This window comes from Diadema antillarum, unplaced genomic scaffold (assembly GCF_040938485.1).
Source record: "Diadema antillarum isolate AM-2024a unplaced genomic scaffold, OU_Dant_1.0 seq00000507_RagTag, whole genome shotgun sequence".
Classification (NCBI taxonomy): Eukaryota; Metazoa; Echinodermata; class Echinoidea; order Diadematoida; family Diadematidae; genus Diadema; species Diadema antillarum.
The window spans coordinates 813,980-841,665 of NW_027271462.1; the positions used below are offsets into that span (position 1 = coordinate 813,980).

Below are 27,686 nucleotides of genomic sequence, written 5' to 3' on the forward strand. Positions count from 1 at the left end.
CGAACATGTTTGTCCGCTATGTGGCAGCTTGTGTGTATTCTATGCTATGCAAACTTGTATTTATTGACTGTTGGTGTAAGCATGTAATATTTTTAGCCTGTATACATGCATATGGAACATTTGTATATACATACAATATATATGATTATGGTAGCTACATGTATATCAGGGACCTCCCACCCCCTGGCTGTATATTACAATGAGCTTGACAAGAACACAGCATTTATCAATAAAACAATGGAAAATTGAATACAAACAAGTTGTACATGCATTCTTTTGGGAAGTGTGCCTGAACTTTCTTGCTTTTGCGTCACAAGTAGATATGTAGCAAAGTTTTAATACATTGCAGTACATGTGTACAACATGTCAAGACAGCACAATACAAAGAGAGATGGCAGTCTCTACACTGTATTGCTTTAATGCTGTTCCCAGACATCTTGCATACATGTACAAACATGCAGTTGTGAGACCATTTCTCCACTGAGCAGATTCCATTTCCACTACTGTTTTACTCTGGACTGTGAAGTCTAACACCAAGGGTCTTCATTTGATAGAAACATTTTGTAGAAAGAAGGATACATACCGGTAATATTCATGTATGTGTGGATGGATGGATGGATGGATGGATGTAGGTAGATAGATAGATACATACACATACATACATAAACACACTACATACATACGTATGTACATTCGTACCCATATCGATAGAAGATTGATGGATGAGATTGATTGATGGATAACAGAAGTGCACTGTACAGTGCACTCCTGTTATAACACGATTACAGTGAAATTCCCCTCACAAAGAAGTTTAACTGTTAACAATCTTTGGACACAAGCATCACAATACAAACCAGTCTGACAAAAATACAGTCCACTAGAAGCTTTTTTTTTTTTTTTTTTTTTGGTGTTGACAGCGGCAATTTTTTATCTTTTATTGTTCAATTCTAACCATTTGGCATATTTCATACAAAATCATATCATAATCAAGAACTGCAATTTGTCTGTCAACATGATTTCCACGATGGTAATGATATGTGGAATACATTTCCTTGAACAAACTCCACACTTTCAGTTGTACACAGCCCTCCATAAGATAGAACTTATTTTTTTTGGTAAAAATCACGTAGAGCACATGCCAGAGCTTCCTCAATGGAGCAATGGTATAAAAATTTGTATTATTGATTACAACGAACAGAGATAAACAAGAAAACAACACAAAAAATAAACCTACAACTGCATTTATGCCAATTACATGTTCATGTACACTTTGTAGAAATAGTAAGTACAAGAGAAACACAGGTTTCTTTTAATCTTCTTACAATCAAACACACCATCAGATTGATTTGCTGAGGAAAATCCCCCAGCATTCAAGTAACATTGTTTCACCACCCCATCATGGTGAGTCTACACACATAGGGGCGTATCTTGTGAAAGTTATGAATTCATGGGAAATATAATCCTTTGTGTTAGAATGCCCCCTTACAACAACAATAACAACAAAACGAAAAGTCGAGATTAGTTCAGAATGCAATTGACAAGTTATCATAATTCCCCAAACATCAGAAATGCTCCTCAAAAAGACAAGTTTACCACATGAAGTGAGAGATGCAGAGTTTCCCTTTAATATCACAGAAAACAACGTCAAGTGTCATCTTAGACAGGTATTCTCTTACCTCCCTCATAATTGTGGCTGCATTGCAAGAAAGATCACTGAATTACTGTGGCAATCTCCGATTATCAATGCTATTACTGTGCCAAGCGCACTCCTCATTCACAGCCATGCATTGCACTGCCTGCCAACGTGTTTATAAAACATTTGACCCACCACACAAATAAGGAGACATGCTATCGCACATACGGTCTGCCATCACACTTGAACACTGGCGCAAATTTGCCGGTCGGCCGAGACACCTCCCCTACAGTGTCCACAAGCATAACCGAGGGGTAATATATTCAAGAAAGAGGAAAGAAAGAAAAAAAAAAATGTAGAACACATGAACAGAGGAGAGCCAAGGCATATATAGAAATATCATTAAGTATACTGACCTGAAAACACCATTCCAGTTTCTGTCCAAATTTGCTGGAATCTATTACCATCTAGATCAAGGTATACTATCAAGAATCAATTTGAAACTGTCAAAGTCTTGTAGACATTAAGGTGGTTGTACATGCTGTACAGGTCCTAGGCACTTGCTTAACTATGCCTAACATACACCAAAATTTTCCCCTCAATATAAAAAATAAATGAACGCTGCTGGCACCCTCCAGAGCAGAGGGATTAAAACCCACTGTGTGTTGTGAGAGCAGAAAACCTAACAGTATTGTACACACTGTCTAATGTCAATGGAACAGACAGGGTTACCCAAGCATTCACTGAACTGCAGAAACTGGGTTTTGCACTCATAGGGATCTACTTTTATCATACTACCAACCCTGTAGTCAAACAACAGCATTACGATACTTTTGTGTGCCCGTTTCCTTTCTTATACTACACATGGATGCAGCATGAAAGGTACGTTAACACTTCACATTGGCTGATTTGGTCGACTCACAAAAGAATATAATGTAAACCAACAAATTTTGTTACAAGAGCTGCTAACTTCTTATTACATGTTAGAACCTTACAGTCACTGTAGCCCTTGATATCACAAACAAAACATGGCATACATTACAGTAATTCAGTGTATACTACACATGCCATGTCCTGAAACTTGATACATATTGCCAAGGAAAATTTGTAGAAACATTTGCATGAATAGAAATAATGAATAGAAATAAGTGTGGATGATTACCAAAAAAAAAAATAATAATTATAATAAATAAAACAATTATACTCTTCCCTAGACAGTTAAATACAATTCATATAATAAAAACAGAGACCAATGTGGCAGTTAATTCAATACTTCGATAAGACAAGATTAACTTCATACCCAATACTCACTGGCTATACGTACATTAAGAACCCTTGTGCAAATCAAGAGACAAAGAAATCAATGACTTTGATGAAACAAAAACAAAAAAATCTTAAAACTGTACATAACCTAAACAAAGATAAGGACTAAATATACTCAAAGAACTTGCTATAACACACATTCCTGCTAAAGACAGACTTTAAAAAGTTGTGAAATACCACATGGATAATACAGAAAAATATGTATATATATTTTCTTATTTTTCAATTTACAGCACTAGTGAAATAGAACGTGTCAACATAAATTAAAAGAGCAATCCCCAGTGTTCTAAATAAACTTAATCTACTTAATCTACATATTGTCAAAGTCATGTTCAAGGAATAACATGAAAGATGGAAATGAAGCAAGAATAAACTATAACTCCACCAAAAACCCTCTTTTCTTCTTCCGAGTTTCATATCTTATGAATTCTAACGGCATTACAAATTGTTTCAAAACATCTTTTAATGCTCTTTGAGATGCCTTCAAACTAGCTTGGAGTAGCCTTACACTAATGATTTAGCCAAGCGGAGGAAAGTGACTATTTCCAACAAGGAACTCCTATGAATGAATGGCAAGGTGGAGACATTTTAATAGGACTTTGAGGATTGAACAAAACATTTTCTTCTCTCCGAAGCAATCTGAAATGCTCATGTGGATAACTGTAGGGACATCACAAAGGTCACACTTCCTCATCTATTATCATCTAGCAGATTTTTTTAATGCAATGCACAGCAAAAGGCATCTCAAAATGATTACATGAAATGGGAAAAGGAGGAGGGGCGTGGGCCATATTCTAGCGTTTGAAAGAAGGGCCCCAGCGGGGGGCCGAGGCTGCCGGATTCGAGGCGGAGCCAGGACCCCCGATGGTGGGGAAGTCGTTGATGTTGGAGGTGTCCGGTGGCTTGCTCCAGGGGGCGTCACGGATGACAAAGCCTGTGTCCTGCCTCTTGGGTTGCTCCTCAGTTGAGCGGCTCGGCGCTTTGGTGTATCGCTGAGTCTCCTCTTCTTCCTGGACATCAAAGAGCTGTGAAGGTGTGACAACAAGAACTAGATTGAGCTCTCTAAAGCTGCCGTAACCCTGTAATTTCACAATGTTTTAAACTTCTGGAACACGTCTTGGAAATTTGCTTATCCACTCACACTGGCAGGTAAACTTCTCAAAGTTTCAGTGCTTAGTATACAAATGACCCACAGGTCTGAGTGCTTCAGTCGGAATTGTGTGCATAAGGTAGCTATGGAATGCTTAACCCATGAGGCAAAGCTGAGCGGGTTTAGGCTTAATTCCATAGTTACCGCACGCGCACTACATTCCGACTGTCGCACAAAGAGACATGTGCATCATTTGTGTTATAGAATGGGTAAGTTTCTTACCAAAAATGAATTTTTTGATCATGCTATCCTATGACAAATTCACTGGATGCATTTCCTTTTGGCTTGCCATAGACAAGAGCCCGAAAAATCATGCATCCAGTATTTACTGGATGCATGATTTTTTAGCCAATAGGTGTCTCGTACTGAGTGCGCGAACGCTTGCTTAGTGCGCGAACTTTTGTTACAAGTGCGCGATAACATGTTTACCACTGTGACTCAGCGTGCAACCAGTACAAAATCAACACATAGCTCTTGACCAATGAGATCGCAGGATTCTCATTACCCATTCTATAATAAATTTTGTAACTTATGGTCACTGGTGTGCATGCGCAACAAAGAAGGTACGCGCTATCTGACTTGACAGCTTCAGGGGCACTGCAAACGGGAAGTGGACTGGTCGAGTGACAAACTTCACGGAATTTTAGTTCTATGTGTTCAGACTAGACATGCTTCAAGAAGATTTGTGGAGGTTTGGTACAATTGCCCCAGTTTTAGTGGGAAGTTTTGCAAGTTTTCAGGAATTTTGTGGTCACACTGGCAAAACTTCAAGAGCTTAACCTTCAAGAACAATGTTGCTAGTGTGCCGCAGCTTAAAAGACAGATTACAGTATCCCCCTTGTATACAATTTTATATATTTTGCAGTGAGCTCTCTCACAGATAAATCCACTCAGCCTTGGCAAATTATTACAGTCTTGCAACACACTCTCTGAAAAACAAACCTACCTCTTCCCAATAAGGTTCTCCAAATATTTTGTTACATTTTGTATAAAGAAAATGCAGATGAGACAAACTGTACAAACATCAAATTGACCAACCAACAGTACAAACATCAAATTGACCAACCAACAGAAACATCCTATGGAAATATAAGCTTCATATTCTTTGCCAGTATCAATCAGCCACACACTCTTAAAGGGATTGTACAGTTATGGTTGAGACCTGATTTCAGGTTTCTAACATTTTTTGGTGAGATAATGAGAAACCTCTTATCAAATGTGAAAGAGCATGTAATTCTATGAGGAATTCAACGTTTATTTGATGAAAATTGGTTTTGAAATGGCTGAGATATCAAAAAAGAGCGATTCTAATAAAGTGTGGGACCCACACTTTATTACGATCGCTTTGTTTTACTTTGTTTTTTGATGTTTCAGTCATTCCAAACCTGATCTTCGTCAAATAAACTTTGAATTCCTCTTAAAATGGTATGTTCTGTACTATATCATAAGTGTTTTCTTGGTATCTCGCAAAAAGTTAAAAACCCAATTCTCATCTCCACCAAAACTGTACTATCCCTTTAACAGAGACGCCAACCTTGTAAACAGCATTGTGGCATTCTGCTGGCTTAAAAGGAGTATTTTTGGTGGAGAAGCAGTATCCTTACCCTATATGAAATAGAAATGTGTCATAATACAAACCAGCATTTCTCAAGCTGTATTTTTGGCCAGAAGAACAGCACAAATACAACATAAAAGTAACAGTTAGCATCTCTGCTTGAACTCTTCTTGAAACTCACATATTCCTCCTCCAGGTTCTTCAGATAGTCGCAGCATTCGTCCACGGCCTCCGCCTCTCCCGAGACGACGACCAGATTGGGATCGGGGTCGTCCTCCCGCGGGAAGCGGATGTCCACTTTGTACGTGTCCATGATTCGGTTTGATGGCCTTGCCCCTGGTACCGATCAGCCGCCTGTGGATGCGGTGATCGATGGTCAATTTCTGCACTACCTGCTCCTCCTGAAGTGCGGCGGAAGGTTTGGGGGGAGGTGAGAACAGAGAATGAGGGAATGTAAAATTAGGAAGATAATATTTCTCCCAACTGAGATAATTTACTACCATGTGATGCATACAAAACCTCCACTGACATGCATTCTTTGGTTGAGAATGAGAAGGGCGTTAACCCTAACTAGGCCGGGCTATTTAGGTAGTTGATAGAGCCGGGAGGGGGGCCTCCCAGCCCCCCCTCCAGATCTCGGCCATCGACCGCGCGATCGCGACGAAAATTGGCACACACACTGCTTATGATGTAATCTAAAATACCATGAAGTTAATTTTTCAAAAAAATCATCATTTATGCTAAATTATGCTAATTTATGCATGATGATGCATAAAATCAGACTATTTGGCATAAATCACAAAAATAAGCTCAAAACAGGCACATTTTTTGTGTAAATATTCTTTTTAGTGTCCCTTAGCAAATGTAATTAAAAAAAATTGTGATATCAGAAAAAATTCTTAAGTATTTTATTGTTTTTTGAATTTCTTATGTATTTCTCTGTTTTTGGACTTTATGTTTTTCATTCTATTTTTTTTTTTCGATGAAATTTGTCCGCGACATCGCTCCCGAACAAGAAAATATGTTATTCATTGATTTTAATCAATAAAACACCCAAATAATCATGCTTTTATGAAATTTGCCTAGTAAGCACAGTTTGCATTGAAATTGTACACGAATTAACGTTTTTGAGCAATTTTTGGTCTGACATGCATGTACATATTATGCGTAACTTTGGAACCGCACGGCCCGGGCGTCGCAAATTTGGTGTCAAAAGATGCGGGAAGACTCGAAAGAAAAAAAGTCATGAAACGTCGCGGCGATAGCTTTTTGCGAATGCGGAGCACATCGCGCGGGAACATCGAAGGGGGGGCCTCGGAGGTCCCCCCCCGGCCCTAGTTAGGGTTTAGTTGCCTCGAACACTATGGGTTTAGTGGCAACTTAACACCCTTATCATTCTCACCCAACAATATGTTTGATTTCTTTTGAGGGACTAGGGCCAAAATATGGTGAGGGTTTTAGCAGGAGCTAAAATTCATGTCTGATTATCTTGTAAAAATAATGATTTTTCAAAGAATCTAACTCTGACCCTAAACACAGGACCAGCATAGCATCTCTGTAATCTAAACAAACTCACTCTTACACTGACAGCATGCACCTATGCCAACAGCCGACCAGGACACTTGCGCAAATTTGACTTCCGCCCTGCCCCGCATTATGGCATGCCAGTGCGCTTTATTTAGTGGTTCATAGTCCATTTTTGGTCATGTCGAATTTAGAGTAGAAAACAAAAAATGCATAATTAATTTGTTTTGGTGGGGTTCTTATTAAGTAAACTGCCTACATATAGTGTTGTTTTTGTGCCAGTTTTGGTAAGACTAAACAGTCTCAGACACAAAGCACAGTACAAACAGTAACTTTGCACAGGCATCATGGCCATTGCATTACAATTAATTTTAACTACAAATCATACAAACTAACAATAATATTTCACATATGAAACTCATTTAATCAGGTAAATGTGCACACACACACACACACACCACACACACACACACACACATACAGTACACACATCCGGGTCCCATTTCAAAAAAAGTTGATATGACAGCAACTCTTCCTGGAATGGCAATTGTCATGGGAACGACGAATCCAGTTTTCTGATTGGCAGTTGCAGGGGAAAGTTGTCATTCCAACAAGAGTTTGCTATCTGAACAACTTTTATGAAATGGGCACTGGAAATTTGTATGTCACCACGTACCAACTCCTTGACGATGGCCAAAATTGTCCTCCTTGGCTGCCTCAGCATTGGCTTCGTATCCCTGGATGGTGATGCAGTCCTGGTTCTCATGGTCCCGGGCGGGGAACTGGATGTTGACTTCATGCTTGGTGCGGATCTTGCCAACCACCGCCCCCTTGCGTCCGATGATCTTGGGGTGGTACTTGGGGTCCACAGAGATCTCAAGGGTGAAAGCCCGCAGACGCTAGAAAAAACAAACAAACAAAAATTTGAAAATCACAACATCATCTAAATGAAGTGAAGGTCAATTTGCTTTCCAATATTACGACGAAAATTCACCATTGTCAGAAATAGGGGTAAAGGGGGTCAGTGATAGATCATGCATCTGAAATTCAGTTTTCAACATCAGCCTACCAACTCATCGATGGAGAGATTTCAGCAGGGCAAGACCAGACAGCAATGCTTCATGAAAAAGTCATGAGAGATAACTGGACAGATATTATACAAATATTGCCTTTTTTGAGGTGTAATGTAACACTTCACCTCACCACAGGAGAAATCTTTTCCCAGCACTCAGTGCTGGGGGAAGTTTTTGTCTCAAGGAGAAAATATGATTCCTGAGGGACTGTCAAGTATCATATTACAACAAAAAAGGCAATATTTGTGATATAATATGGTCTACATAAATACACAATATTTCATTCTAGCCCCATAGGCAGCCAAATTCTGGAATTACATTGCCTGACGTGTCATCGCTGCAACTGATATAACATTTTCAATCCTAGCGCCATTAGTCACATGACTACATCAGGACCAATCACAAACCAGTATTTATGGAGACCATTCAATATAAAAAAATGTTTGTATCAGCTTACCCGGTCTTCTTGCTCATCATCCAGCTCCCTGACCCTGTCCTTGAGGGCCTGGACGGCCCGGGCCACATTGGATGGGGTGCCCCTGACTCTCACGATGTCTGACTGCTCACTCGCTGGCGGTATGGTGATGTTCACCTGGAACAAGATCACGCAAAAATTACAAAACATCAGTACAGGGGAAATCTTCGTTAACCCGTTGAGGACGAGTCCCGAGTATACTCGGGCAGGTGTCTATGGGAAATGCGCGTTGTAGCAAAATCAATCCGTCCTCAACGGATTGAACTGCTTCATGTGACTTCACAACTGTCGGCATTATTTTGAACAACAGAATACAGTCATGTTCAACGGGATCAACATCACAAAAAACTTTTACAACAGCTTCTCATCTCCATGAAATTGTGGGTGTCATATGTATCACAGTTAAGACATCACATTGTCTCATGTTTAGACACCGGGTAGTTTGTAGTCCTCGATGTTAGCATGGCACTGTGGACAGCTGCTGACATTCCCACATCAAATTCTTGGATGTACTGCAGGAGCCCTATCCCTTTCCAGATTCAGTGTATACACTCATTAACTCATTGATTCCCAGGAAGCATGGACGGTTAAATTTAAACAATACTTTACTCAATGATTACTAAGAGACAGGCAGCAGTACAATCCCAACCCTTTCATGGGTTAAGTGAAAGCAATAATTAACTTGCTGATTCTCATGGGACATCAAGCAGTAAAGCCCTTATCCCACTAAGGGCAAAGTGCAAGCAATGATTAACTCCTTGAATCTCAGAAGGCAAGGCAACAGTAAAGTCCAATCCCTACCAGGGTAAAGTGCACACAATAATGAACTCGTTGATTCTTGAGGGCCAAGCAGCCCTACAACCTTAATACCTTCACGGGTAAATTCCAAGTAATAACTAACTCTATGTGCGCCATGGTGTAAGCCCCCTGTGTGCCATGGTGCAAACCCCCTGTGTGCCATGGTGTAAACCCCATGTGTGCCATGGTGTAAACCCCCTGTGTGCCATGGTGTAAACCCCCTGTGTGCCATGGTGTAAACCCCCTGTGTGCCATAGTATTTAGAGAAGTATGTCTTGCATGCTTTAGAAAAACATTCCGTTTTTCCAAGGCCATGTAAGTTTTTATAGAAATGTTTATGCTAGACATATATGTAGTGGGCAAAATTGTAGAACAGTTTCTAAGCTTTGTTGTGATGTGAATTTAATGACAAAGCTATGATTATTGTTCTTGCAAATGGCCAGTAGCTTCATTAATGTTCAGGTCTGGAAGGCATGACTTCTGCAGGCACGACCACTGCAGAAAGTTACAATTTACTTGAAAAACCTCTATGAAACACCACTATTCTATCACAAGGCAGTGCCAGCTACATGTACATGTGTGAGGAATTAAATTGTGCGTGAAGCTTTCATTGTACAGTGGCATTTGGTGATTCATCGTTCTGTTGGGGCGGGTTTGTGCGTTCAAGCAATATAAGCAAACTTGGCACATCGTTGACCGAGTCGAGCATGCGAATGTGACACATAAAGAGTTAACTTATTCATTCCTCACATCATTATCCTCCATCATACGTCTGACTCCAGCTCCCTTGGCGCCGATGACATAGCGGTGGTAGTCAAAGGGAACCATCACTTCCTCTACGATCGGAACCAAAGCCTGCACAGGAGAGAGCAATGAGAGAAAACCAAAAAATCAGAACAACAGACACAAACTTTTTCTAGCCTTGTCTAGAGCTTGCATAATCATCTTAAAGTGATTTCAACTGCTGTTGTTTTCATAAATTGAAGCATCAGTTCAAAATTGTCCTTTGTTGTCACTATGGGCAAGTCAGATTGCATATCAGTTGGAAGATCAAGTGAAAAGGAGAAAGAAACCAGCCTGGGATTTGAACCTGTATCTTCTGCATGACCTTAATAAGGAAGAGTCAGAGAAATATCTTTAATTCTCTCAAGAAAAAAAAACAAAACACCTTCTTCAATCATGTAAAGTAAAACTGGTAACACAGCATTAGGGACCTCTCAACTACCAGGAACACGGTAAATGTACTACTGCACATTACGCACAATTACCTCTTAATTCAAATCTTCCAAACTTTCCTTGAAAAATTTGAGTAACTTATGTTTTTTTTTTAGAGTGCCTTTAAAGCAACTTGATTCTAGGAAAGCAATTGTTTCTTTTGGCCATGAGCAACAGAAATGAGTGAAAAAAAAACTTTGCATTTCTGTGCAGCGCGACTAACAAAAGATTAAGAAAATTAAAGAATATCACATAAAATTACACGGCACAATACATTTGAAAAAATACAGGTCCATCACAGGTTTATAGCACAAGTCCTTCTCACCTGACATGATCTGAATTAGGAGTAATTTCTTCACTGGTGGTTAAATTAAAACTTTCATTACAAAACAAAAATGAAAATCCAAGCCAAACATGAGAACAACCTATCATAGCAAAAATGAAACAAAAACACACATCCATCTTCTACTAACAGAGACACAGACACTTTACTTGGTTAAATATGCAAAGCTACTCGATCGGGTTTTTGTTGGCACAGATTCCCAGTTTCTGTTTTTTCTGGGGTTACAATTTCCTTTGAAGCTGAAGAAATAAGAGACTTCATACCTTCAGGGCTTCCTTGGCGTTCTCACAGTTCTCCTTCTTGCCGGTAATAATAATGATGTCCTGCTTCAGAGGGGCCCCATCTTTGTCCCCGTTGGTCTCACCATTCACTGGCTCACCTAGAATCGCATCAAAAAATGCATAGAACGGTAAATTTTTGCAACTTTGACTGGCCAATCACAAGGGGTGGAGATGGGAGGGCTTCGAGGGGAAAAAAAGGCACCTCTTCAGAAGGCACAGTGAGGAATATTTAAAAAAAAGGAAGGTTGAACCATTAATCCCTGAATAAGAGATTGGTCGATGCATTTGTCGTTACAGTGGCTTTCATTTATTCTAAGATTCCGTCAGAGAATCTAGCTGCAATATTGATGTGATTCATGCTACTTACACAGATATGGATATGTGGGGCATCGCATTGCCAGTGATATCTTCCCTTTACAAAGACCCTTGAGTTACTCCATTATTGAAATGATGGTCACATTGGCAAAAGATTGCGAAGTTTAAGATCCAAAGGTTTGGCAGTGTGACTGCAAACTTCAAAAAAACTTCTTGTGTGTGAAACTTTTCGTGAAACTTCCCATCCCAGACAACCTTCTCAATCTTTGGGCAGTTTGAACGCCAGCGACTGAAACTTCACAAAGTTTATCACGTGACCTGTACACCATCTGCTTACTGGCAGTGCCTCCAAAGCATGCAGTCATTGTGATGTAAATGTATGCATGTTGACAAGGCTTATTCTCAGAAAATTGCAACTCTTAATTCACATTACATAATTTGAATGCTTTAGCCGCCACGCCTATGGGGCTGATCAAAGGATATGACGATTTTTGCAACCATCAGAAGCACACATATAATATACAACTTTAAAAATGACATACTACAGGACAAGTAGGCCTGTCTTTGAGGAGAATGCCAACTTCATTGAAAACACTGTTCCAGATCTTTCATCTCGGTGCTTTGCAAGTATGGCAAAAACAAAAAAAGTAAAAAAGGAAGCAAAACATCCAAAACTCACTGGCAGGGGCGTTCCTATCGGGGAATTTGATGTTCACTTCGTGTTCCCTGGTGATGCTCTGGATGCGGGAACCCTTCTGCCCCATCACTGTGCCGTGGAAACGCTGCGGGATCACACACTCAATCGAGACTTGTTGCTCCTGTTACAAAAACAAGCACGGTAAAGAGAATCGTGACTTTCTTTGATTTGCCACCCACAGAACAGGAGGAGAATATTCTTCCAACTAAACGTCATCCAAAAGATTTCACCTGTTTGCATTTTGCCATTACAGGGGTTTGCATGAAAGCGCACATAGGAGCACGCAAATGGGGTGATACATTTCAAGCTAAGGACTGACTCCTATTACAGATTATGCCCTACAAGTCATTCTTCAAATTGTACAATTTTTGTCCATTACAGACTCTTCCCACTATAGTCATTGAGCTTGCCAGCTGCAAACAATTGTTCAGAAAAAAAAAAAAAAATGTGCAATGACATCAATAGAAACACCTAGCTCTTATATTTCTTCAAGAGGTTAGGGTTTGGGTGAGCATAAAGCTAACCCCTGTGATGTAAAGATAGACATTCAGAGATTTACACACATATTTTTCTTCACTAATATTTCTGTTTAGTGTGTCTACAGAAAACGAACATAAATGACTTCCATATCATGAAATTACTAAACGTAGTAAATATTCAGCAATGACTTCATACCTAAAGGTGCACAGCAACTGAACTTCCTAAAGTCTGAATTTTGGTTACATAACAAACCATTGGGAGAGTTGTTATATGATGACTTAGTCGTATCATCTGATTCACATATCAGGTGAGTGTAATCTACATCTGTATCATGGAAATACAAAAAACAAAAACTAGAACACTCCACAATGTCTTCTGTTTAAGGTCACATCGTTAGGTAGTTGTTACATTTTCTCCTCCTTTTCATCATAAGTTGAACTTAAAAGTACCGTAAAAGTGGATATTTCTGCGCGACTAATTTTTCGCGCTGGGCCCAGTAAGAAGAGTTTCACATGTTTTTAATTCTGCGGAATCAAGACAGTAATACGGGAACATATGGCAAGCAAAAATATTTGCGTGCTTTTATTTTTTCGCGCTAGTGTCTGGCTGCGCGCAATGCGTGAAAATTCAAAAACTGCAAAAATTTTCACGTTTGCAGTATAGTTTTTCTTCCTGGTCATAAGGAAAAGACATCTCCGAGGTCATCACCCTCAGGATGAAGTCATCTGCACTCACCAGATCGGAGACAATCTGCAGGATGCGGTTCTTGGCGCCCTCGACACAATTCTTCGCTCCCTTGATGGCCACTTTGGTGCTGCTGGAGCCGTTGCGGGGGAAACTGACCGTCACGCCGCCGTACTCGTCGCCGATCTCCCGCAGGACCTGGCCGCGGCGGGCCACGAAGTGGCGGTGGTACTTGGTGTCCACGTCGATCTCCGCCTCGACGATGTTGTCCTGGTGATACATAACACAATGAAATATAAAATATAAGTCTCCAACATGCTGCAGTGTTGTCCACTTTTAATGTTAACCGAGCCTGCCAAAACATTTTATCATTCTGGTAGCACAATGAAAAATATGGAATTGCAGGTGAACATGCTAGTAAACTAGACATTTTTTCAGTTGCCCCGGGGCACAGGGTGGTTTATTGCCACTTGGTCTAATATCACAGTGATGGTCTACTTCCCAGGTCATCTAACACCACCAAGACTAAACTCATTTGGTCTACTATCAATTTCGTCTAATGCCCATTTGGTCTAATCCTCACTCGGTCTAATGCCCAGTTTGGCTAATATTCCTATCGTTTCATCTAATGACCAGATGGTCTAATCACAATTTAGTCTCCTTGGAGTATTTCCCATTTTGTCTAACAAACTGTGGGTATTAGACAAAATGGGCATAGCCCATCTGGAAGTAGACAAAATGGAAATGAATCCAAATGGTAGCTGGACTAAATGGTCATTCAACAAACTGGTTGTAATTGGAATGGGAATAAGACCATGTGGGTTGAGACCAAATGGCTATTAGACGAAGTGCGAGTAGACCAAGTGACAGATCCCCCACAGGGCCACTGCTAATGTCGAACCCTGCCTAACTGCTTGTTATCTATCCACTCACCAGATCCTTGATGAGGCTGGAAAGTCTCTTCTTAGCCTCCTCCACAGCCTCCTTGGTGCCGATGATCTGAATGAGAGTCTGGTCTTCGTCTTTGTCATTGGGGAAGACCACTCTGGCACCGGTCTCCTCCCGCACTTTGCGGATGTTGGCGCCTCCTCGCCCAATGAGGAAGCGATGGTACTCCCGCTTGGCGTGCACGTCGGCAGTGAAGCTAGCTTGCTCCTACAGATGGGAGACAGGCAGATTTTAAAGGCATAATTTACCATTTGCGGATGAAACAAAACCCCAGCATTAGTGCTTCAAAATAGGTCTATTGTAAAAATGTGAGTCAGGGATAGAAACAAACACTGTAAAATTTTGAATCGGTAAAATCGATGTCAAGTATTGCTAAATATACAAAATGTGAACAATAGTTATGACAAAAATGTTTCCAGACTAAACTGTGTACAGTTACGGTTTATTGAGAAAAATACAGATGTCTCTTTATATTTCAGGCTCTATCGCGAAAGTTTTATATGTTAAGATGTTTTGTGGTACAACAGACCTACAAATATGCATTAAATGTCATATCTTGAAAATTCTTTAAATCACTGTTCCCATAGGTAAACAGGACCTATAAAATGTTACAAGTAATCAGTTATATCCCCATTCTACAGAGATTTTCTCTCATTGGTCACTCATCAGAAGCGAAGTACATTACCGTCATGTATGTTGCTTCTGGCCACCCACCGAAGTATATCGGATCGTAGTCTGATGAACCCGACTTGGTTGGTTGACTATCATGCGAGTGTCAGACATGTCGCGCATCATCCTCAATTGGACAATCTTGCCTCATCGAATCACCACCCGACATGTCTGACACTGACCTGATAGTCGACCAACCAAGTCGAATTCATCTGACTGTGATCCGATACACTTCGGTAGGTGGCCAGAAACAACAAACTTTGCTTCTGATGAGTGACCGATGAGAGAAAATCTCTGTAGAATGGGGATATTAGTCACAACTAATCACTGAATATTCATGAATGTTACATACAATAAGGCTCTGCACTTTAAATGACAACTTTGCAGTGAAGATTGCTGCTGAGGCATGTATCCCAAAGCGAATACACACATTCATCTCGCTGCAAAAAGGAATCATGTGCTCCTTCTTGGATTACTCTTGACCACAAATGAAAAACTAGAAAAGCACTGGTCGTGTATTCATCCCTCATCTCTTGTTAAATTTGTGAACCCTCTAGATGACTAAAGCCAGAAGGCCAAAGAAGTTAACTTGCTTCATGCAAGCTGAAGAGAAAGCTTGAAGTGTGGCCAGAATCCAGAATCACTGTTTAAATCTCGTCCCAAGAATTGTGCAAATTTCGACTGAGTAAATGTGCATGACACATCCTGTAAGTCAACAATCATCTACAAATGCACACGCATGTGCGCATAGGCACAGTTCACGTTTTGCGCCTGTCTTGGTCAATGGATTAAATCTATTCTGTAAGTTTGAGTCAAAGTGCCTTTTTGAGTGTGAGGGTTGAAGTTCACTTCAGGACAGAAACAAACAAGGTCACAAATCATCAGTTTATAATCTGTACATGTATGTATTCACTGTACAGGATGCCACATTATGTCAGGATAAACTATTTGCCATCTTATTCTCGTGCCTAGCACACAGAAAGTACGACTCTGTCTTGGTCAGGAGGGGGGAGGGGCATTCTCACATATCATCAGTTTATAATCTGTATGTATTCACTGCACAAGATGCCACATTATGTCAGGATAAAATATTTGCCATCTTATTCTCGTGCCTAGCACACAGAAAGTACAACTCTTTCTTGGTCAGGAGGGGGGCAGGGCGCTCTCACCCGTTCATTGGTGAGGTCCAAGAGCTGTTTCTTGGCCTTGTCCACCTCTTCCTTTGGTCCGCGGATGGTGACCCGGTCGCTGCCGGAGCCCTCATTGGGGAAGTGGATGTGGACACCCCCGCATTCCTCCATGATGGCGCGGATCAGGCGCCCCTTGGAGCCAATCAGGGACTGGTGATGCTTGCTAGGAATGCGGACTTCCACTTCTGTGATGTTGGCCTGAAGAGTGGTAACAAAAGATGATCATGGTAATAATGATAACAGTGATAATGACTAATCATGACTTTTAAAGACACTTTTAATTCAGTAGTGAAAGCAGTCAGGATGATAACGAGCAAAAAGCAGATGAAACGAGAGGTTCATTTAATCATGCCAAAGCGGTAAGACTTCAAGGGCACTTCTACATTGAAGAGATGTACATCTTGCCTTCTTCATAACTCTTGAATACAAGTTTTACCCATGTCATCAGCTCGACAAATGACAAGTATGAAATGATTTATTCTCAGTTCCCGTGTTCACATTACTCCCCGCACTTGATGACCACAGCTGGACGCCATCAATTTTACCCAAAGGTCACTCTCCCCTCCAAATCTTGTTCCCGTACCCAACTTGCTTCAAGGGGACAAGTCCCAGTGAGAGTTCACTTAATGGTTTTTGAGGAGAAAGTACCACGGCGCGGGACTTTTCCTGCATCGCGGGGACTAATGTGAATGCAGGGTTAGTTACTGCAGAAACCTTTTTGGTCTCCATACCTAAACAACCCACACTCTAGATACAGTATCATTACAACAACTTCCACAAATCGATAAATTCTTTAAATCCCCGTTCCCACATGGCTTCCCACGTCTCCAGTTTCCATAGCAACGGAGGACTCTCACCAGCTCTCCTTCGATGGCCAAAATCCTCTGCTTGGCTTTCTCCACGTTGGCCTTCTTGCCGGTGATGACGATGGCATCGCTGTCACTGCTCTCAGTGGGGATCTCAATCCTAGTGTCCGTCTCTTCCTTGATCTGTGAGCAAAAGAGAGAAGAAGTTTGGATAAAGTGATGGGATCAGCAGCTCAAGTGTGAGATCGTTGCCATTCACCACCATGAAAATCGGTGCCTAACACACTGAAAAGATTGGAATCGCGCCAGCTACGTCGGCTAGTGGGAAGTCTCTCTCACAGCGTTCAATCTAAAGAAGCCTACAGATCCAGTAAGCGAAAGTCTCATCAAGCAAAAGGTAAACTGATTGTGACAAAATGAACTTTCAACCTGTGGTCCTTCACAACCTCACAGAGCCCAAACACCTGTGATCACAACCGCTGCTAACCATTCTCATACCCAGTTCCAAACCACTGCCCAGTCTTGTGTAGGGATACTTCACTTAAAACCAGCACTAAGCTATAAAAAAAACTGTGCCACTATTACTTCAATAATCTATGTAGACTGGGTTGTCGGAACAAAAGTGTATTCTTCAGTCACACACATAATAAGAGAGCAGTGGACGCAACATTCCTGAATTGCCATTTCATTTCATTAAGTGATTACACAAGAGGTCTCATCTCAATTATGTGTGCAAAAATACAGAATTAATGTTTTTGAAAAGTTCTGAATATTTTTCTTCTGATATAGAGTCACAAACCTCATAATTTGAAAGGTTGAAAGATAACTATACTTGCGGTGATCACTTTAGCCATGTCTTTGAGACTAAATTGTGTGCTTGCTAAGCATCCTCATCTCTCTCTCTCCCTCTCTTCTCTCTCTCTTTCACACACAAACACGCGCACACACACACACACACACACACACACACACACACACAAACATACACACACTATATACACAAGGGCGCATAGAAAGACATGATTATGCTAGAGGAAAATGGCAAACATTCTTGGAAATACGATTTGACAAAGCACACAAACACATTACGCAACACCTCGCGACGCAAGGAGAAAATATTGTTAAAAGCATCCAATTTGTAAAAGGGAACCACTATCTGTACCTTGTTGATGGTTGAACCCCCCTTGCCAATGATGTTCTTGTGGAACTTCTTGAAGATCGGCAGTGAGATTTGGTAGTTGTTTTCAACCTGCACAAAAAAAAAAAAAACAAGTCCATTAAGAAAATGTCACATCATCAGCGCTCAACAGACCTGAAGTGGTCGTGCAAAGTGCAGGGCAAGAGTGTGAAGAGAATACACAGTCTTCTGGAGATGCAATTAAGAATCCATGTTAATAGGAGGACATGTTCTGGTCAAAGTGGGTCTACATTGCATTTTATTTTTCTAGGTAGGTTTGATGGGAACTTTGCATATGAATCATGGTGCATTATTGCAAACTATCACATATATTTGCTGAATAAAAATGATAATATTCACACAGTATGTCAACTAGATCAACTACATTGTGTATATACTATGTGTGCCTGTACACTTTCAGCAAGGCCACAAAATTGAGCATTTTTCATCAAATTATCATGAAATGCTACAACAGTATGATGACAAGCTTAAGAATTTAAACAACGGTAAGCATGAACTAGGCCATATGATCATGTACTAATTCAGGCAACATTCACCAGCAACGGCAGGATGTTAGAAGCCTATGTTTGAGAACTTGAGAAATTGCTAGTTCACCTGAATGTATTTGCAGAGCTCAAAGGGCACAAAGATAATAAAATGAAGGGGGGAATCACTTTGTCGGGGGAAAAATATTGCATTTAGGGGAAAATATTGCTTTGAAGAAAAAAGAAAGAAAGAAATAAAGAAGCAGGAAACAAGAAAGAACTCACTAGTTCCTTGCTGAGTTCCTTGAGGAATCTGAAGCAGAGATCTACTTCCTGTTTGGGTCCACGCAGAGTCACCACATCACTCTGTCTGCCTGGGTCTGGGAATGCGATTTGAACCTGGCGGAGAGAAAGCATTCGCAGGGTAAAATAATGCTGAGGATGTGCATTGAACAGCGTCTAACATCAACAACCGAGTTTTGAAATCTTGCATTTTCTTTCATTCAAACAGAAACGTAATTAAAAACTAGAAAAGCACTTGGAGAGCACAAACCTCCTCCAATCCAGCAACCCACTTCCAAAGGGATTACACCACAATCTCTTTCTCATTTCCCCCCTTACACGCATGCAATTTCCCAAAATAGAAGCCTTTTGTTCACGACATTGCACGGCGCCTTGCTCGAGCAGAGCACGCACTTTAGTGCGGGTACGTAAACCTCCAGTACGCGCAGCTTGAACTCCAAATTCATAGACCTTATATGCCCCCCAAAAATGAAAAGTCCTTCAAAAATCCATAAAAATTCCCGGATCACTAAACAACATTGAATGAGGTGTTCCTTGTGTCAATATCGACTTTTCATGCAAGTTTCATTTTAATCCATACACATGTTTTTTTAGTTATTTTGCAAACAGACAAACCAATACCGATGATCACTTAACCTCCTCCTTCCTTGGCGGAGGTACAAAATAAATATCATTTTCCTCTTCAAAAATACAGCATAAAATCAATGAAATTAATCGATAAAATCTACAACATGGCACACATTGATTATCACGAGTGATAAGTCAAGTCCCTAATGCTCACCTGTTTGAATTTGTCCCTGATATCTTTGATATATTCTCCCTTGGTTCCAATGATGGTACGATGGAACCGGTGCTCAATGAGAATGTCCCTCGACTTCTCATTTTCCTGCAAGTAAATCATGTCGGATTCCTCAATTCATTGTCAGAGGAGGCAGGAAGGCATTTCAAACATTTTGTGTTAACAGTATCCCAGCCACATGCACAAACAGTCACATGTATGGATTTCGAGACAGATTTCACTCAAAAAATGAATATTCAACAATAGCGATGTATACTGTAAAACAAATGTTCGCATGCATTTTAATTTCAGATTCGCGTAATTAAAATGCACATGAAAGTTCTTATCTACACTATACGCATTGAATGTCAGAGGCAACTAGCGAAAATTTCATGCCGTGAAGAAGGCCATCAGCTCCAATTCGCGAAAATTTCATGCCGTGAAAATATCATGTTTTAGAGCAGTAATGAGTTGTACGTGTATCTAAAATCTCCTACACTGCATTCACACCTGCATGTTCAGACATTTCTCCAGAATCCACCAAAAGGACTTGCAACAACGATAGCAAAATGTATTCACAGATACACCTCTGAATCTTCTGAGACACATTCACAGCTACAGGTTTAAATGGCTTGTATAGATTTCATGCAAACAATAAGACATTTCACAGCCATGGCAGCATGTTAGCGTGGTTCAAAATTAGGATTGAATTTCAGAAATTGAATTTTCAATTTAGGACAAAATGTCTTTCTTGACTTGTGAAACAGGTTCATGAAAGTTTTCTGGCAATCTCAATCCAGTTACGAATATAGAACAATTACGAAAATGAATATTCAATTGTAAAGGAAATGCACACTATAAGAATTACCTTTTGAATATAAATATTCAACAAAAACGCAAATGCATATTCATGACCTCCCCCACTGAGAACCCAAGCACAAATAATCTCACCAGTCGCTGGGCAATCTCAAGAAGCTCCTTCTTGGCCTGGTCGATGCCCTCGGGGCTTCCCTCAATGCGGATCTTGCTGCTCTTCTCCTCGTCGCTAGGGATACGGATGGACACGCCTGTCTCCTTCTTGATGCGAGTGACTGGAAACGGAGAGATGACGATGATGATGAATACGCCAGTTTGGTGTTAGCTCATCGGCACATTGGGCCGAATGACCCTTCTTTTTTCCTCAGTCAGTTAGAGGCACTTCACTCTTTTTAGAGCGACATAATGCGTAAGCTTTACGTAACAATTTATGGGATCATTGATCCTGTTCAAACAAAGAATGAACTTGCATAGACCAGATGACCAGAATGATATGTCAATTAACACTTTGAAAAGCATCCATTTCATTATTTTGCATTGAATGTATTAACAATCTCTTTCTATTGATATTGCCAAATACCACTTTTGCTGTCAAGTGGATATGCTGGCAAGCAACATTTCTAAGGATTACATGAATAATAATTACATCACATGTGCTTATCCCAGTGAATTCAAAAACCAACATGCCTGTTGGTACAAATGACCTTTCTTCGTAGGCATGACAACTTACAAATCGGGAGTTGTGAGACAATTTTGTGGGTGGCTGAATTCATGATCAGGAACACAAATATCTATCTGCTTGCATGCACTTAGCAAATAAGCATGTGCATTAGTAATGGCGGCATCTGTGTGCAATTCCTGCTTACAACTGCGAAATATTCACTGCCTGCAGTAACAAACAAATTTTAGCGTCAGAAAAAGTTGGCATGACCAGGAATGACAGCAGAGTGCCGCTCTATTTGGTAACACAAGGGCTGCACGATGGGTGCATCATGACTCACTGTTGGCGCCGGCCTTCCCAATGATGTGCTTGTGGTACTTGGGGTCGATGTCAATCTCGTCGAAGGAGAGTCGGCTCTGGAGGTCGCGGGAGATCTCCTCCAGGGCCGAGCGGGCCTTTTCGACTTCTTCCGGAGGGCCTTCGATGGCGATGACGTCACGCCCTTCCTGGAACTCCACATGGACCTGACATATGTGATAAAACATCATTGTTTAACCATGGCTGGACAGAAGCAGTGGCCCAAGGCCACTAAAAATTGATGTCGCGCCACCAATTTTTGAAACTGGCTCACTTTTAGTGGCCAATTGGGCAACTGAGATTTAAAGGGGAAGGCTAGTAACTGATCAGTGGGAATCAGTGGAAATGCTGGGAGATGATTGTTCCAATCCTTATGGGATTCATTCAAGAGTTCATTGTATATCTATTGTTGTGTGAAAATGATTTGCCTCAGAATGGTCTCATATTCAAGTAATGTGCAGTTTAATGCTTCCAGGTTAGCGTCCCTGGTCAGTGACGGAGCATTAGGGCGGTGAGTTGGCTCAGTCGGTAGCGCGTCTGCCTCACGATCACGCGGCCCGGGTTCGAACCCGAGTCTGGACTGAGCAATGTTGTGTGTAAACATACCGTCCCCTCTAGCAAGAGGCAAAACACTCTGTCCCTCGGATAGGACATAAAATGGAGGTCCCGTGTATGAGAGAGTCACAGCTCATGCACGTAAAAGATCCCGCTTCATTCATTCATCGCAAAGAGCAGGGTGTCTAACCCGGTGAAGTGGTCCTACCCCACATCCAACTGGACCCCATGGAAGACCAGCTTAGTGTAGCTGAATATGGGCTATCCAGCCATCTTCACAGATGGAAAATGAACAACAACATTAATCTGCACATTACTTGAATATGAGACCGTTCTGAAGCAAATCATTTTCACACAACAATAGATATACAATGAACTCTTGAATGAATCCCATAAGGATTGGAACAATCATCTCCCAGCATTTCCACTGATTCCCACTGATCAGTTACTAGCCTTCCCCTTTAAAGTGGTTGTTATAACTGTTTTTATTTTTGGGCCACTTCAATTTGTTGTGTTGTTTTTTGTTGTTGTTGTTGTTGTTTTTTTGTTGTTGTTGTTTTTTTTTTTGGGGGGGGGGGCACCAAAATTTCAGACTTCAAGATCTTAGTGGCCTGAACCAACCATCAGACAAAAAAGTTAGAGTTGAGCTCCGGTACCTATTATCAGTCATCCTGCCAGAAGTGCCTGCATGCTACCAATTCTCTGAGCAGAAACAAACAGAAAGGCAAGCAAAGAAGACAACTACATCAACAATTAACTACATTTCATAATTTAAAAAAATATAACAATCACTCCATATGGACTTCAGATATTACTGCATACACAATTGAAACTCAGCAAAATCAAATATCAAAGTTTGTAATCATCTTTCACATACCGAAATATCACATACACACCTCAGCATCAAAGTATGGTGCCTTCATCACGCACTTAAACACAAAGGTTCCAAATCATACTCATTCAGCAATTTTTTTTGATGGGGACAATTCTGAAGAAGAGGAACCAACCTTCGGCAGATTCTGAGTGATGTTCTTCACATTCTTGCCCTGCCTACCGATGATAAACCTGTGCAGCCAGGCGGGTGCATACACCTCCTCCAACTTGATACTGTTAGCCTGACAGTTACAAGAGCAAAGCAAAAGACGGAAAATATTCAATATATTGGCACTGGTGTCTCTGGAATTAACCATTTCCATCAGAAAGAATGTACAAACTAAAATAAGAACCAAGCTATTAAAAGGTAATTAAAATCTTAGGTATAAAATGGGGGGCACCCACATGGCGTGAGATGGCTATCTTGAACCAAGTAGTAAGAAGGCTGCATTTAATTTTATTTGGTTAGAATCAATTTATTTTACATGACTGCAAAGGAAGCAATGAATGCTTGAAAGCAAGTCACATATGGTCTAATGGCTTATAATCTCCTCTAATGGTCTAGGCAAAGAGGATAAAGTGTCCTACCTAGGGGCGCAATCATCGCAACCAGGGGATTGACCCCAGCACTTCATGATTGAGAGTTGATGTTTCTTTCCACTGAGCCATAACCACTTCTCTAGCCATTAAATAGACAGCATGTACCCACTTTCCCGAGAAATAATATACCCCTTTAAATGTATACTCAAAAGGCAAAATATAGGGCAAAACTCATTTTGTATCTGTGTTTGTGTACACTAGAGTCATACTTTTGAGAAAATGTTCTTGGGAATGTGCAAAATAGGTTGATAATTTGATCTCCATGAACAATCACGCATTACACTGGTGAATAAGAAGACAGATACTAGAGAACTTGTCTGAGAAAAAGACAGGAAATATCACAACGTTCCACTGATGATTTATACCATGGTGAAGCATTCTAAAATCTTGACAATGTTGTCCTTCGACAAAATGTCAGAGGAGAGTCCTCACCTTGGCGTAGACCTGGGTGATGGCCGGTCCAAGCTGGTTCTGCTCACCCCTGAGGGTGATGGTCTCAGAGGTGCTGTCCGTCGGAGGAACCTCCACGGACACACCCGTCTCCTTCAGGATGTCGGCCAAGTTGGAGCCGCGGGGCCCGATAACGTAGCGGTGCTGTGACTTGCGCACCTCGAGAGAAACTGTGGTGGTCTTCAGCTTCTGTAAATCCAAGAATAATGACTGTTCACTTTCATTGAGTCTCCTAGCAGGTGCAGGGTGACTGTCTCAGTCTAGCATAATCAAATGATTCTGTATATAAGCTGTTATTTTCACAAGGTTTTAGTTTTTGTGAATTTCGCGAATCATTGTTGGACCGCGAATTTAACAACACGCGGAAATGTCGCCATGTACTTGGGTAATAGCGCACTTACGATATGCGAAAACAACATCTCCCGAAAATATCCATGATCTCCTCATTCGCGAAAATAACAGCTTATACAATACATCGTATGTCCAAAATACAGAGTCTTTGTAATCTCCCTAAAACACGCTCTCTTTAAACTGTCACTGCTCGTATTGCTTAAGTCTTCAACTGGCACTGAACATGATTCTGCACTACTATAGTGTTATGCTATACTATTATGCACTACTGTATCCTAACTTGAAAACACTCCCCTGCCTCTACATACAATTTGCATATCTTCTGCACTCTGTCCATTCAATACATAGGTGGATAATTGCAGTGTGAATGAGAACGTCAAAGTGGTGTGGGTAACAAAGAATCGGCCACGAGCCTTGATCGGTTCCGACAACTTGCCTTCTCCTCGTAAGTCCTCAAAATGACAGCCTTGGCCTCGTGCACCCCGTCCTTCTCGCCAGCGACGACAATCTCGTCCTTGCGAGCGCTGAGGGGCGGGACGCTGATCTTGGCTCCGGTCCTGGCCGACAGTTCCTGGATGAAGCAATTCTCTGGCCCGCAGATGAAGGGGTGGTACTTGTAGGGGACGATGAGGCGCTCAAAGGCCCTCTTGGCCTAAAATTTAAAAATGAACAAAAATACCTTTCAATCTTCTTGAGATGACAACGATAGAATATAAAGATATCTGCAAAAGCAAGCAAACATAATCTGGGGTGCATTTTCAAAACACAAAGAGTGTATCAGATATATTTTACCCCCGTCAAGGGAGGAGGTTATGTTTCCGTTACTGTTGGTTTGTTTGTTTGTTTGTTAGTTAGTTAGTTTGTCCGTGTGCAAAATAACTCAAAAAAGTAGTTAACTGATTTGAATGAAACTTGCAGGAAAAGTTTAGAATGATACAAGTAACAGATGACTAAATTTTGGTAGTGATCTGAGAATTTTGGGGGAATTTATGAAGGATTTTTGATATTTTGGCAGGTAGGGTCAATGAGCTTGGGAGTTCAGGCTGCGCATACTTGAGGTTTGCATGCGCGCACCGAAGTGCGTGCTCTAGTTTGTGCTAGGGCGAGGTGCGTCGTGCAGCTGAGGGTTTATGACGTAACAAAGGCTTTTGTATTGGGAAATCGGGCGAATTTCAGCACACGATGCTCTAAGTACCTATGGGTGGAAATCACTGATATCTCTATGGAAGAACAAGATCAGTGGTGGAAATGAGCTGCATGCTTGGCGGAGGTCTGCGCTCTCAGAGTGCTTTTCTAATTCTCAATGCATTCATGGTCCCCAGTGGAACCTCAGCTTTCAAATGACAAACATGATGACTCAATTCATTTGTAAATACTCTCATCTTGCAAACTTGACACCATATGATTGCAGTACATATCCTCATGAATGCTAACATCTGAAATTTCATTTATATTCTCTCACTCATTGCTCATTTGAAAGAGCCACTGCACCAATAAGGGATGAAAATAACCAGATGACTACTGATCATTCCTGGTCAGCATGAGTCATGTGTGTGTCCACTGCTCCATGCACTTTTTGGTTTTCATGTGGTAAACTTCTTTATGCCATGCAAGAGAACTTAAAGGTACAGTTTACCTCTGGGAGCAGTGATTTACAAAATGTTCGAGATATCACATTTGATGCATATATGTAGGTCAGTTGTATCACAAAACATCCTACCATGTAAAAAATTTGCAATAAAGCCTAAAATATGAGGAGATATCACTATTTTTCTCAATAAACCATAACTGTAGATGGTTTAGTCTAGAAACATTTTTATTATAACTATTGTTCACATTTTGTATATAATAATAATAATAGCTGGTTTTTTATAAAGCGCATTTCACACACTTCAGGGTTTCAATGCGCTTTACAGACTATTATTACCCCGGTCACTGGATACATTATTTCCAACCAGCACTAACAGTGCTCATTCTCCACTCCCTGGGGAGCATTCCAGCCAGTCGCAGCCATTTTACAGGCGCGCACATGCTGATCAACCAACATAAGCTTTCTCATCCTACCGGGTACCCATTTATACTCCTGGGTGGAGAGCAGCAATGTGGATAAAGTGCCTTGCTGAAGGGCAAACGTGTCGGGCTTGGCATGGGCTCGAACCCACGAACCATACCACGCTCATGTCGTTCACAGACGAGCGCTCTTATCCACTCAGCCACGACACCTCCACTGTATATAACACTTAACATTAATCATACTGATTCAAAATTTCACATTGGTTGTTTCTATCCCTAACTCACATTTTAGAACTATTTTGAAGCACTAATGCTGGGTTTTTGTTTCATCTGTAAACTTGGTAAATTATGCCTTTAATGTTCACTTTTCATAAAGTCTAAATATTGATATTTCATTTTGGGATGTCATGTGTGACCAATTACATGCATTGATGCCACTACATGGAAGTCTGCAATACTAGGGTAAGAAGGTGAAGTCAACTAGAGGAAAAGTCAGTATCAGGACTTGCGAATATAAGTTCTAAATGTAAAACTCTACATGGATGCACAAATATTGCTAACAAAGGGAAGGGTTGTTGATAGTGCCCCCTCCCAACAAAATCTGGGCAGGTTTTGGCAGCTCTTTACAAACCTGTTCGTCGGAGATGAGCTGCAGCTCATGCTTAGCCTGGTCGATGCCCTCCTTGGGGCCCTGGATGCGGATGAGGTCTGAGCTGTCCTCAGTGTTGGGGATGGTGATCTTCGTCATCGTGATCGTCTCCAGCTCCTTCAGCTTCTTCCCTTCCTTGCCGATGATGAAGCGGTGGTGGTCTTTTGGGATGGCGATCTGGATGTTGGCCTACCACAACGAACCAAGACAAGATACATTCTCTTTCATTTGAACAGGAATGTCAACCTTGTAAACATCACAGCAGTATTGGCAATCTGGATGTTGGCCTACAACATCACACCAAGACAAGATACATTCTCTATCATAACAGGGATATCAACCTTGTAAACATTGCTGCAGTAGTCTAAAGGCAAAAAAGGGCATATTTTTGGTGGAAAATTAGTATTTTTACCCTGTCCTGCAATAGACATATACGGAACATATGACAATTTGTGAAAG

At 41.0% G+C, this 27,686-nt stretch overlaps 1 protein-coding gene across 1 annotated transcript in view; it reads right to left on the bottom strand.

Moving 5' to 3' along the window:
• Positions 1-912: 912 nt before the first annotated feature.
• The window catches only part of LOC139734037 (vigilin-like), a 43,506-nt gene continuing 16,732 nt past the window's right edge, over positions 913-27,686 (bottom strand). The window contains 22 exon segments of the mRNA XM_071644844.1: positions 913-3,981; positions 5,843-5,983; positions 5,985-6,062; positions 7,862-7,885; positions 7,887-8,084; positions 8,716-8,850; positions 10,282-10,386; positions 11,353-11,468; positions 12,365-12,503; positions 13,598-13,816; positions 14,480-14,701; positions 16,333-16,551; positions 17,211-17,342; positions 18,322-18,408; positions 19,107-19,220; positions 19,906-20,010; positions 20,854-20,993; positions 21,720-21,903; positions 23,299-23,406; positions 24,197-24,403; positions 25,002-25,217; positions 27,210-27,416. Coding sequence (XP_071500945.1) covers positions 3,751-3,981; positions 5,843-5,983; positions 5,985-6,062; positions 7,862-7,885; positions 7,887-8,084; positions 8,716-8,850; positions 10,282-10,386; positions 11,353-11,468; positions 12,365-12,503; positions 13,598-13,816; positions 14,480-14,701; positions 16,333-16,551; positions 17,211-17,342; positions 18,322-18,408; positions 19,107-19,220; positions 19,906-20,010; positions 20,854-20,993; positions 21,720-21,903; positions 23,299-23,406; positions 24,197-24,403; positions 25,002-25,217; positions 27,210-27,416 — 3,327 coding nt within the window. The 3' untranslated portion in view covers positions 913-3,750.